A 12,238-nucleotide genomic window follows, 5' to 3' on the forward strand; every position below is an offset into this window, starting at 1 on the left:
GGAAGATGGGGGGGGGGGGGGGTCAACAAAGAAAGAGGAAATAAAATAAAATGAAATATTAATAAATAAATTCAACAATAGCAAGGAAAACAAAATCGATACCAAAATGCACCGTATCACAACACAAATGTCTGGGTGGGAAACGGGGCGCAATCGTGGTTAGTGGTGATTGTTGCCTTCCCAGGTGTCAAGATGACTCACGGTACCGGGGCAGAACCGCCCAAGGATGTTTCCGGGAGAGCACGAATTAACACAATGAGGCTGGGTTAAGTAGGCTTTCAACGAATGGGACGAGAAATTTGGGCCAAAAGTACACTTTTCCTATGAAATTGAAGGAGTGGAAAAACCACCTGGTAAAAGAGTCGAGCTCCAACGTGAATTGGGCGGGTAAGACATGACGACTTAGCATGGGAACAGGGGGGGTCCTCTCATCACAAGGTCGCTTGCCGCCTAAAAGTAGTGGGCCAGTGACGCCCCATGTCCCTTCTGCAAGGCTACGATGTTTGCCCAGGGGCGTCTCCGGTCGAAAGTTGATTAACACTAGTAGGAAAGGAGGATAGAGAGAGTGTTCGGGCGAAATCGTCGATACGAAAGCGTGGGGGCGTGGCCGAGAGAGAGAGAGAGAGGCACAGGTTAGTAACAGGCACAATTGTGAGAGGGGGAAGAGAAAAGGCAACAATGGCAGAATGGAGGAGAAGAGCGGAAAGACAACGAGGTCTGGAAAGACAAACGATAATTCCGGACCGACTCATTGTAGGACGAAAGACGGGAAGGAAGCTTTGACTTGGTCCTTCGCAGGTGACAGTTTCAACGGCTTTTGCATCGGGTACTGGACGCCATGCCGTTTTCTTAACTATGCTGCAACCAAGTTCGTCACTTTGCATGCTGAACAAGGGTCCCCTCGTAGCATGTGCCTTTGCACCAATTCGTCCGTACCTACATGCTTTGTTATGTCAGTGTATGCCTACCGAAGCGAACTTGGCGGTGTGGGCTTGATGCAAGCCAGCGGGCATCAATCAGGACGGAGGCCTTTTTTGTTATTTTTTTTCCTTATTTCATCATTTGTTTTGCACAGCCAGTGGCCGTTCCAGTATGCACGTCTTTCTTTAACACTTGTCAAAATTGTGGCTCATGCAATGCAGAAAAGAAACCCAGACCCAGGCGAGGAGGGAGGGGCGTGTGAGGCTGCAAGCTGCGCGAAAGCAGGCTGACCCTGGTCTGGCTCCATCACTGCGCCTGCCGCCTGTGACCTCCTGTACATACATATGTATGCTGTAGGCTTGGCGGCCCAGACAAGGTACGCCATGCCTGCCACTCACTGACCACTTACAGTACAGCATGCCCACACTTTTTCGACATCCTTTGTCCAACATGACCACGACTTGTCTCGTAACTACCGTTCGCCGTTGATTCATCCTGTCATTTTTCTTCCTCTTCCCAGCTTGCATCGCCGTAGCTTAGCATCACGGCTGCGGCGAGCCTCAATGCCTGAGCCACGCCGTCCGTCCACTTCTCTCCGTTTGTCGTCCCTACAACTTGACTACCTAACTAGGTACTGCTCCGTGGTAGCCTATCCGCCCCGAAGTTCAGGCAACCTGCACAAAATTCATCGCCGCCCCGCCGCCCTCCTACAGCGCTTACCTATCCCTACGCAAATCCTCAACGCTACACCCTTTCCCTTTTTATTTTCTGTTGTCCGTCGATGATTTTCGAGTACCTGCAGACTTAGCTTTTTTTTCTTTGTATCTTGCAACCCTACCTGAGACGCCAGGACGCACGCCGCCTGCCCCTCCCGGCCTCTCTCTTTCTCACTGCTCTTCCAGTCAAAAATGATGCAAGATCCCAGTCGTGCCTAACTCGATGCCAGGAGTGGTTGTGTCCGATTTCTGCACCTTTAGCGATTCATTGCGGCGGTATTGATGTAGACAGAAGCGTCAAGCATTTTACAGCAAAGTCGCCGACTGGATCAAAAGGCGCAGGTGGCAAAACCAAAGGCAACGAGCGCCAGCTTTCTGTGCCCTACCCCTCCCCGTCCTCACAATTCAGGAACGTGCAACTGAACGAACTACAAATTACATAGATTGCTTGGCTTTCTGGTCTCGTCTGCGTTACACTGCCTCCCGGGGAAAGGCTGTCATCCCGTCCATTCAAGCACTCTAAGGCTTGTTTCCATTTCTTTGCGCAGCACGGTGGCGGCACGACATATGCCAGCGAATTCATCCTCTGTCCCGACCGGACGCTTGCTTGCTTGCTTGCTTGCCCTCACCCTCCCCTCCTCCATCTAAGACAAAACTGCGGCGCAATGTTGACCTGCAGGACCTGCCCATTGGTGAGCGGGTGTAACTCGTGAATACGGTGTGTACGTATGTATGTAAGCCCAATGTCCCAAGCCTCACAGACTGAGCTACATGGTTCGAGAACCACGAGGAAAACAATACCGACAGTCTCGTTTGCAGAAAGACATTTGTTTCCCGAATTCCCTGCTGTGCCACACGACGAAAGTTGAAACTCCTCGTCTATCCCTCTTAATTTTGGTGGGCACTGGATTCTAGACTTGGTGTGAGGCGCAGTCTTCACGAGAAAGGCGCTGCACCGCCAACGCAGACGGCCTAGTATGAGAGTTTCCCAACGCCTCTGACGCAATACATTACAGTTGCCAGCTGAAAAAGAAACAGGAAACAGGAATTGATGAGAAAAAAAGTAGCCAAAGTACGGAGAGGGTAAGCCGCGATTTCACCCGGCCATACACCATACAAGAAGGCCAACAAGTTTTCCACGGCTCCGAATTGTTACCGAACTTGGCCTGTCCCCGAATTACCCTGCACAGCCATCCGATTTCAAAACCTGCCCCTCTTTGCTGCTCACCACCCAGGACACCGGTCCTGAGATCAGGGCTAAACTCTCCGACATTGTGCAAGGCCGTGGCAGTGTCCCTCCCGTCTTGGCCGCGATACATCCTAGCTATCATAACGTGCTGATTTGGTTGATTGGGGGGACTTGTGCTTTGCGATCGGCTCCAAGGAATGACCACAAGACAGGAGGGAAAACTAAAAGGCGCGAGCAGCTTCTTCAAATAAATCCACCACAATCTTTTAATTACACATCTTTCGCCGCCTTGCACAGCGTTGCAGCGCTACGGATACTTTCAGCTAATCTATTCTGTACGGGGGGCCACCTCGCCATAGCGGGGGTGGGTTGGGGCAATGTGGCCTATCTCGATTCCATCTTGTACCTCGCATCTCCATCTGCTCTCCTCCATAACCCCCCCAACCCCAACAACGCAAACTCGCCATGAAGACCGCTGCCGTCCTTTCCGCCCTCGTGGCCCTCGCCGCCGCCGCCGCCGAGCTCAAGATTGAAGTCACCCACAAGGTCGACTGCGACCGCAAGACCAAGAAGGGCGACAAGGTCTCGATGCACTACCGCGGCACCCTCGCCGCCGACGGCTCGCAGTTTGACGCCAGTGCGTCCCCCCCCCCCTTCCCTCCTCTTCCCCTCCCTTCAATGGGCGATGAATAAACCCTGCTAATCGCGGTTCGTTTCTTGTGCAGGTTATGACCGTGGTACCCCGCTCGACTTCAAGGTCGGCGCCGGCCAGGTCATCAAGGGGCAAGTCGAATGCTAATCAACCCTCGGCCGGTTGTTTGCCTGTTCAGCGCCTTGAAAACTAACCATTCGATTTTCTATAATTTAGCTGGGATCAGGGTCTGCTGGACATGTGCATTGGCGAAAAGAGGTGCGTCGGTGATGTTTCCTTGGTCCTCCGAAACGATGCCTCGAATAGTGCTGACCGCTCTCTTCCAGAACTCTCACCATCCCGCCCGAGTACGGCTACGGCGACCGCGGCGTCGGCCCCATCCCCGGCGGCGCCACCCTCAGTACGTCGAAATCCCACCTCGATCGATGCTTTGTGTCTCTCGCGCCCGATTCGCTCGACCTTGCTAACACCACCACCCTCTAGTCTTTGAGACCGAACTCGTTGGCATTGCCGGCGTAGAGGCCCCCAAGCCGGCCCCCGCCGCCGACGACGCCGCGCCCGAGGGCAAGGACGACGACAAGGCCGCCAAGGTAAATCCCATCGAAGTCATCCGCCGTATACTCTGTGGGCGCAGTCCGCTAACGTGAGCGCTTCTCTCCCCTTGCGCTGCCCCCCTCGCTTAGAAGGAGGAGCTGTAAAATATTCCATGCAATTACACAGCGACGCGATGATGATTTTTACTTCTGCCATGGTCAGATAGTCATAGTCCCATAGACGGTGGGAAAGTACAAAGTTCTTCTGGGCACGTCCATAGATGAAAATGCGGTGACAATTTGCTGCACATCTAGGTCGTGAATACGGCTGAAAATAACCTAGAATTTATATACACAAATATGATGTTCTTCGGTCAGTTTGTATCTATCCAAAACATAGCTTCTTTTGACGCGGATCGCTATTGCTGGCCTTGCTGCTGCTGGCCCTCTTCCTTTCTGGCGGCCCTTGCGGTCGCTTGGATGGGCCACCGCCGGCTGCGTAGTCGCTCCCAGAGCCGTTGCCGCTACCGCCGCCATCTGCCTGCACTGCTTCGCGAATCGTCTGCCTCGAGAGACACAAATCGATGTGCTCATTGAACTGCCGCTCATCCGCTGCCTGCGGCCGCATGCATATCGGGCAGTCCCACCACTCCTCCGGCTGCGCCGGCTGCTGCTTCTTCGGATTTGGCACAATTTCCTTGCCATGCCTCCGCTGCGCGGCATGGTCGCGGCCCTCGTCGTCGTCCCCTTCACCGTCGACACGGGACACATCCTCCTCTTCAGAGCAATTCTCAAATCCAGGTTCGACCGCCGCCTCGTCCGAGAGAGACGCCTCCTCGTCGCCGGGGCGCTTCGCCTTGAAGCCGAAGAAAGCCATCGTGTCTGGCTTCTTGGTGCTCACGAGGTGGGTGCACCGCAGACCCATCAGCCGCAGCCGCATCCTCGGCATCTCCTGCTCCAGCTTGGCCAGCATGGGCAACGACAGGTTGTACAGGTCGTCGGCGAGGCAGACGGCGCGCGGGGTTACCACCTGCCGGGTGTACACCTCAAAGGTGTGCAGCTTGACCTTGAGGCAGAGCGTGCGCCCCTTGCACCCGGCCCGCCTCATGTCGCCTTCTAATTCCTCGGCGGTGGCTCGGAGCTTCTCGCGGAGCATGGCCGGGTCCGCCATCTCGCGAAAGGTGCTCTCGGTGCCGACGCTCTTGCGCTCGTACTCCTCCGCCGGCCGGATCCTCGTGCGTCCCAGGCCGAGGTAGCACCCCACGAGGAACTCGAACGTCTTGGTGCCGAACAGGCGGTGGAGGTACTGCCGGTGCTCGAAGATGTCGCCACAGGTCTTGATGCCGACCTCAAGGAGCTCGCGCTCGAGCACGCGGCCAATGCCGGGCACCTTGCGCGTGGGCAAACCGCGCATGAACGTCACGATCTCCCCCCTCTCGCGGGGCAGGACGTACTGTCCGTTGGGCTTGTTAAGGTTGGAGCAGATCTTGGCCAGCCGCGAGTTGGCCGCGATGCCCGCGGACACGGTGATGCCCGTCTTCTCGTGCACCTCCCGCCGCAGCCGCTCCACGACCTCGGCCGGACCCATGTCGTGCGCGGCGCAGTACTCGGTGATGTTGAGGTACGCCTCGTCGAGGCTGGCGCTCTCGAAGCGCGCATCATAGTCAGCCAGCACCTCGCGCACCTCCCTGCCCTTGGTCGTGTACTTGGTAAAGTCGGGCTTGACAAGGACAAGCTGCGGGCAGAGCTTCTTGGCGACGAAGCCGGCCATGCCGGACCGGCAGCCGAAGCGGCGCGCGAGGTAGTTGCACGTGGTGAGCACACCGCCGCCCACGGCGAAGGGTAGGTCCTTGAGCTCGGGCCGGTCTAGCTGCTCGACGGCGGCGTAGAAGGCGTCGCAGTCGATGTGGATGATGTGTTGCGTCAGGTCACGCGACGCCTCGAGCTCGGCGATGAGGCGGTCGGCGCTCAGGCGTTCGTGGGAGAGGTCGAGCTTGTCCAGTTCCTTTTTGCGACGCAGGATGCCCTCAATCTTTTGGGTCAGGACCTTGTCGCGTTCTTCCTCGCGGTTGAAGAATTTGGAGCCTTTGGAGGCATTGTAGATGATTTCCGATACCTGATGACTGTGTGAGAATGGCGATTGATGGTTTGGTGGGCGGGACTTGGCGGTACCTTAGTCTGATCGACGGAATCTTGTCCCGCTTTGGTTAGAGATGGGCCAAGGAGAGAATATTTCAGCGTCTTGAATTTATCGTCGTCCTGATTCACGCCGAGAGCGTCCGCCACTTTTGCGTCGTCCACCTGGCCGGCCTCGTTCAAAATGTCATCAACCACATCGTCTCGAGGCAGGTCACCCGGAGAGCTCATTTCGCGTAGAACTGTTGGTAGCCGGCGCACAAAGCGTCTCTGAAGTCGCAATGCATTTTTATCGCGCCGGTTGCCGAATGTCGAGGCTACGACACGTTAGAGCGTGGATGAAGCCTGGGCTGAGATAACAGGGATCCACGATAAGCACGCGCTATCACGTGGACTGGTGTCGTAGTGGGGAAACCATCTAGCAGGCTGCCGTGCCGAGACCCTGATTAATGTCCGGCTCCTCTTCCTCCGCTCCGTAGGCTTCATTAACATGGGTCGTGTGCCGCGTTGGCCGCGATCACATAGACCTCCGTCTCTAGGATATCCAGATAGTTGACAGTGGGATGGCATTGCACCCCGGTCCGTCGCACAGTCCAGTCACCTCGGCCTCCCCTCCCCATCCACACTTGGCGCAAAACAGCACTTCTCTCTCATTGGACCAAACGACCCCTCCAGGATGCACTTAAGCGCCCAGGTCGACGCCAGTGCGGGCGGGACGCTGCGACCCTGTCGTACGTATATAAGCTGATTGCCAGCCAAGAATCGGAACTGTGTGATTGCTTCTGGCGGTAACACAACCGACCTTGACACTTGGCAACTACGTGACCTGCGCTTCTGCGTGTCCATACTCGGCCAGATAGGTATCTTCTGGTGTCACTACAATCTGGCCATCTACTCTAATCGGGCGGGCTGCGTGCTTTTCAAGAGATTAGAAAGAGGCACCCGACGCTGCCGCAAACATGGCTGCCAGAGATGGGGAAGAAATCGTGGCCACTCTGTACGTTGCCTTTCGTTGTAGCTTGATGACGCGACCATCTCTGACCAGTATGCCCTAGCTTTGGCGACATTCACTACTTTTACGATGGTGAAGATGTCACGCCACGGCATCATCGGTTCGACAAAGGCTCGTACGTGTATTTATTCGAAAATGCCCATGAGCGCCGCTGTCGCATCGAGATTGCGAACCATGCCGGCACCGAGGACCAGGATGCCTTTGACGGATGTGAGTAGGCGGGCGGGCTTCTAATGATGGAAATGCTGCAAATACGGTTGCTAACCTGGAGCCACAAACACGCAGTCTTGGACCAAACTCATGTGCGATATTCCTACAAGCAGAACTGCATGGTTTCCTTGACTGTGGCGCAAAACGTCCCCCAGGACGAATGGCACCTCCCCACCTACGACCCGCGCAACGAGAACAAATACCACTATAAGCTTCACTCGCTCGACATTTACTTTTGGACAGATGGGGATGCGCTGCAGTTCATTAGTGGCGTCCGGCGAGTCCTTCCGCCTGCCCAAGTCGAGGTTCTCGATGAGTCGGTCGTCGTCCAACCCGGTGCTATGAGCGCCGTCGTCCAGAACCTGGAACAGGTCGCCATTTCCGATCCGCAGTACGCCGAGCGCCAGAGCTCGGCCAGGTCGACGTCGACGCAGCAGAACAGCATTCCGGTTCCGTCCAGCGCAAGCACGGCGCTGTCTATGGATAATTTGCCGCCTCCACCGCCGATGCCGCAGTACATGCAACAGCAGCAACAGCAGCAGCAACAGCAGAAAGCAGCAACTAACTTTGCTCCGATGGCGTACAATCCGGCGGCACCGGTTGCTCCAGAGACGGTCGTGCATCGCGAAAAGACGCCGCCGCCCGACGAAGACCCGCTCAACCCCCTCGCTGTCGCCGTCGCTCACGACTACCAGGGACAACCCTTCACGCCCGCATTCCCCCACACCCAGTTTCCTGCCGGGGTTGCGAGCCCGGGATTCGCCCCCAGCGGCATGGCCAGCCCGCGCATGGCGCCGCCATCCTTCGGAGGTCCGCCCGCGCAGCCCGGCATCCACCGCGCGCAGACGATGCCGGTGCATGCTGGCCTGGCCTCACCCGGACTGAATAGCGGATTCCCTGGCGCCAGCGTGCCTGGACCGCCCAGCTTCGCACCGCCTCCCACTGCCGCACAGTCGCCGCCGGCCGCACCGGCATCGGCACCGGCACCGGCACCAGTCCAGCCGCCGCCGCCCGTGGCCAGCGCCGTAGCCTCGCCACCACCACTGGGCGGCTACTCCAACTATAACTACAGCAACCCAACACCGGCGCAAAACGGGGGGCTGGACTATTCCATCCATCAGCAGGTGTATCGGCCGACCGAGGTGGAGATGAGTGCTAAGCTGCAGCCGTACCAGCCGAAGCAGGAGACGAAGAGCAAATTGGAGCAGAAGGCGGGGAAGCTGGAGAATGGTGTGACTGGGATGCTCAAGAGGTTTGAGAAGAAATTTGGATAATTTCTGGATGGGTGGGTGAACGATCTCTGGTTCTTGCCCATGCAGCTGCAGTTCCTTGGTGAGGGTGGCTAAATCTTTATCCCCCCGATAGAGTGGACTGATTGGATACTGCGGGCATTGAACAAGGAACCTTTAATAACAACGAGGGACAAGGAAGTTGATTTTCTGATACTTGGAAAAAATATTGTCAAAAATTTATCATTTCAAGTTTTTTTTTGTTTCAAGAAAATGCCGCGACAAATCCTACTCATCAACGGTCCCAACCTCAACCTCCTGGGCACCCGCGAGAAGCACATCTACGGTGCCACTACACTCGACGATGTCGTCTCGCAGGCGCAGTCGCAAGCCAAGGCGCTCGACGCGCACGTTGAAGCCTTCCAGTCCAACCACGAGGGCGCCATCGTGGACCGGATCCACGCAGCGCGGGGCGTGGCCGACGTCGTCGTCATCAACCCGGGCGCCTACACACACACCAGCGTCGCCATCCGCGACGCGCTGCTGGGCGTCGAGCTGCCGTTCGTGGAGGTGCACGTGTCCAACGTGCACGCGCGGGAGGAGTTTCGGAGGACGAGCTACCTGAGCGACAAGGCCGAGGCAGTGGTCTGCGGGCTGGGTGTGTTTGGGTACGCGGCGGCGATTGAGTTTGCGGCCAAGCATGTCAAGCTGAAGAGCGACAAGGCGCATTTGTAAATTAGGTAGAATAAGGTGGTCAAATTTGTTACAGAGGATGTGGAAAAGCTAAATCATAATGTGTTGTCGTAAATGCGTTCATTAGAGTACAGCGCGTTCCTTGCCAGAGGGCTGCGCGAGTTGCGACCGCGACGTCGGCGTCGGTTCCAGAGACAGGTCGTGGACGAGCCTCGCCCAGGACCACGAGGCCCGGGCGGCCGACTCCTCCGGCACCGCGGCGTCCTCCTCCGTCAGCCGCCGGTGGAACACCTCGAAGCTCACCCACCCGCGGTACCCCAGCCCATGCAGCACCGTCTGCAGGATCCTCCTGACCGGCAGGTACCCCCGGCGACGGTCCTCGCCGTAGAACAGGCGGCAGTTGCGCGACCAGCTCATCCTCGCTGGCTGCGCCGCGTCGTAGAAGGGGTGGCGCTCGTCCACCAGCGGCCGCTCCAGCCGCTCCGCGTCGGCCACCTGCACCAGAAACACCTTCGAGGCGTCCACGCGCGCGGCGAGCCGCTGCAGGGAGCGCTCGAGGTCCGCGTCGCAGCCCGGTCGGCGGCCGCCCGGCGCGGCGGGCTCGGCGAAGACGTGGCCGGCAATGTTGAAGGTGTCGAGGCAGAGGCCAAAGTTGGGCCGGTCGACGGCGGCGACGACGTCCCAGCTGGCCTCCCAGCTGTTGACCTGGGCGCCCCAGCACAGCGCCTCGAACGCGAAGCGGATCGGGGCCGGCGTGGTTCGCAAGCCAATGTCCGCGGCATCTTGGAAGTCCTTGACGAGGACGGCCCGGTCGTTGGTGAGCTGGGTGGCGGGGAGGAAGGAACTCGGGAAGAGGATGAGGTCGGTGCCGAGCGTCCGCGCCAGCTCGCACCAGAGCGCGACGGTGGCGAGGTCTCGTTTCTGCTTCTCGCGGTCGAGCAGCGCACCGAAATGCATGAACGGCTGCAGGCAGATGATCTCTAGCTTCCGGGCATCGCACCACCGTCGCACCTGGCTCGCGGCGCCGACGAGGTTGGCCGCTGTGTCTTGTCCGGGCATGGCCTTGGCGACGTGTTCCAGATCCTCGTAGAAAAGCTCGATGCCCCGGAAGCCGTACTTTTGGGCCATGTCCAGTTTGTGCTCCAGGGAGTGCCCTGCGAATGCTCGCCCGAGGGACATTGTGCATATACTTGGTTTGCAAGTCATGTTGGCAGAGTATTGATCTTGGTTGTTCTTGTAAGCTGTAGCTCTGAAGAAGAAGATGGACGGATATACCAGTTTCCAGTGCAGTGTAGGCCATTTAATATAAAGTACTGAATATCTGACATCATGCAATGGCGTATTAGTAAGATGACTTCCGAAACGTCGAGACGCTAGATGACGGCTCAAGGACGTCGAGTCGACAGCGGGGATTCTTGCTGTTCCGCCCGGCGTCACGGCGGTTTGAGTCGGCACGGCTTCATTAGCTTTCCCCACGGGGATAAAGATTAGTTTATTGACGTCGGTAAATATCTCCACGATACGGGTAAACAGTTAGTTGGGGATTTGGGGATGTTGAAGGCCAAGAATGCGAGCCCGGGTAAGACGGGGTAAGCGTTTATCCAGGCCGCAGATCGCGGAACTCCGGAACTCCACTGCTATTCCCCATGGGTATTCTTTTCGCTAACGAGTTCAATAGCCGGTTGGTTTGTATCCCAACTAAATTGGTGACGCCACTGGTCCTTTTGGGGCTGTGAGCTCGTCTTTCGTGGCCCCAGAGTCCCATACAATAGACGAAGCTTCCCAAAGAGCTATATGAAGCTCATTTAATACACATTTCTATATTTCAAGACACGATAATTCTACTTCAATATGGCTATCGCACAAGAGAGGGAAATAGACGGGGAGACAAAGCTGCTGGACCGTCATGGCTACCTCTTTGGCCAACACATTCAGCACTCATGGTCGCCCTTTCTTCACCGTATCATCTATGAGGATCTCGGATTGAACTGGGCGCAGCTTCGACTCGACTCGGCCGACCTGCGCCAGTTTCTGCAACTTGCGCAACACCCCAACTTCTATGGTGCGTCTACCTCGCCCTGGCCTGCGCCTCCTCCAGCTCCTCAGCCAACTAACATTCACGCCCAGGTGCGTCCGTCACCATGCCCAACAAGGTGGCCATCCTGCCGCACCTGGACGAGATGACGGACGAGTGCCGCGACGTCGGCGCCTGCAACACCGTCTTCCTCCGCGCCGGCCCCTCCGGCCGACGGCTCCTGTGCGGCACCAACACGGACGTTGTCGGCATCCGCGACTCCTTCTACCACGCCGTGGCCTCGCCCGACGCCGTCTTCCACGACCGGCCCGCGCTCGTCGTCGGCGGCGGCGGCGGCGCCCGCAGCGCCGTCTACGCCCTCCGCAAGTGGATGCGCGCCACCACCATCTACCTGGTCAACCGCGACGCTGGCGAGGTCGCCGCGGTGATGCGCGACTGCGCTGCGCGCGGCTACGGCGACCGCCTGCGGCACGTCCGGACGGTCGCGGAGGCAGAGGGGCTGGAGCCGCCGGGTGCGGTGGTGGCGTGCGTGCCGGACCTGGAGCCGCGCACGGAGGAGGAGCGCACGGCGCGGGGGGTGGCGGACGCGCTGATGACGGGGAGGAGGAGGGGCGTGGTGCTGGACATGTGCTACAACCCGACGCCCTTTACGAGGCTGGTGGCGTTTGCGGAGGATCACGGCTGGCAGGTGATTCTCGGCACCGAGGCGATGATATTGCAGGGGCTGGAGCAGGATAAGTACTGGACGGGGAAGGGCGTCGCGGAGCTGCCGGTGGCAAAGGTGCGCGAGGCGATTGCGGACCGGGTTGCGAAGCGTCTGGAGGCAAAGTTGTAGATGAAGAGATGCAAATAGGAAGCGTCTGGAGTGAAAGCTATAGAGATGCATGTACATGTTCCGCTGCTGATCACCTG

The 12,238-nt window shown here is 57.9% G+C and overlaps 6 protein-coding genes across 6 annotated transcripts; 4 read left to right on the forward strand and 2 right to left on the reverse strand.

Annotated features, from left to right (window-relative positions):
• Positions 1 to 3,291: 3,291 nt before the first annotated feature.
• Positions 3,292 to 4,176, forward strand: ISF_07691 (FK506-binding protein 2 precursor; the record flags this gene model as incomplete). The annotated part of the gene is made up of 6 exons (XM_018851294.1): positions 3,292 to 3,463; positions 3,552 to 3,598; positions 3,705 to 3,736; positions 3,805 to 3,878; positions 3,962 to 4,068; positions 4,162 to 4,176. The coding sequence occupies 6 exons, from the start codon at positions 3,292 to 3,294 to the stop codon at positions 4,174 to 4,176; spliced, it is 447 nt and encodes a 148-aa protein (XP_018701604.1).
• Positions 4,177 to 4,396: 220 nt separating this feature from the next.
• ISF_07692 (DNA-directed polymerase kappa) lies at positions 4,397 to 6,378 on the reverse strand (the record flags this gene model as incomplete). Its single annotated transcript, XM_018851295.1, has 2 exons — positions 4,397 to 6,127; positions 6,184 to 6,378. 2 exons carry the CDS (start codon positions 6,376 to 6,378, stop codon positions 4,397 to 4,399), a joined length of 1,926 nt encoding a protein of 641 aa, XP_018701605.1.
• A 728-nt stretch (positions 6,379 to 7,106) lies between these two features.
• Positions 7,107 to 8,643, forward strand: ISF_07693 (hypothetical protein; the record flags this gene model as incomplete). Its single annotated transcript, XM_018851296.1, has 3 exons — positions 7,107 to 7,144; positions 7,203 to 7,369; positions 7,445 to 8,643. The coding sequence occupies 3 exons, from the start codon at positions 7,107 to 7,109 to the stop codon at positions 8,641 to 8,643; spliced, it is 1,404 nt and encodes a 467-aa protein (XP_018701606.1).
• Positions 8,644 to 8,871: 228 nt separating this feature from the next.
• On the forward strand, positions 8,872 to 9,333 carry ISF_07694 (3-dehydroquinate dehydratase; the record flags this gene model as incomplete). Its single annotated transcript, XM_018851297.1, has 1 exon — positions 8,872 to 9,333. One exon carries the CDS (start codon positions 8,872 to 8,874, stop codon positions 9,331 to 9,333), a length of 462 nt encoding a protein of 153 aa, XP_018701607.1.
• Positions 9,334 to 9,414: 81 nt separating this feature from the next.
• ISF_07695 (3-dehydroshikimate dehydratase) lies at positions 9,415 to 10,470 on the reverse strand (the record flags this gene model as incomplete). Its single annotated transcript, XM_018851298.1, has 1 exon — positions 9,415 to 10,470. The coding sequence occupies one exon, from the start codon at positions 10,468 to 10,470 to the stop codon at positions 9,415 to 9,417; it is 1,056 nt and encodes a 351-aa protein (XP_018701608.1).
• Positions 10,471 to 11,142: 672 nt separating this feature from the next.
• On the forward strand, positions 11,143 to 12,161 carry ISF_07696 (NAD(P)-binding domain protein; the record flags this gene model as incomplete). The annotated part of the gene is made up of 2 exons (XM_018851299.1): positions 11,143 to 11,353; positions 11,419 to 12,161. The coding sequence occupies 2 exons, from the start codon at positions 11,143 to 11,145 to the stop codon at positions 12,159 to 12,161; spliced, it is 954 nt and encodes a 317-aa protein (XP_018701609.1).
• Positions 12,162 to 12,238: the final 77 nt, after the last annotated feature.

This window comes from Cordyceps fumosorosea (assembly GCF_001636725.1).
Source record: "Cordyceps fumosorosea ARSEF 2679 chromosome Unknown scaffold_23, whole genome shotgun sequence".
In the NCBI taxonomy this organism is placed as follows: Eukaryota; Fungi; Ascomycota; class Sordariomycetes; order Hypocreales; family Cordycipitaceae; genus Cordyceps; species Cordyceps fumosorosea.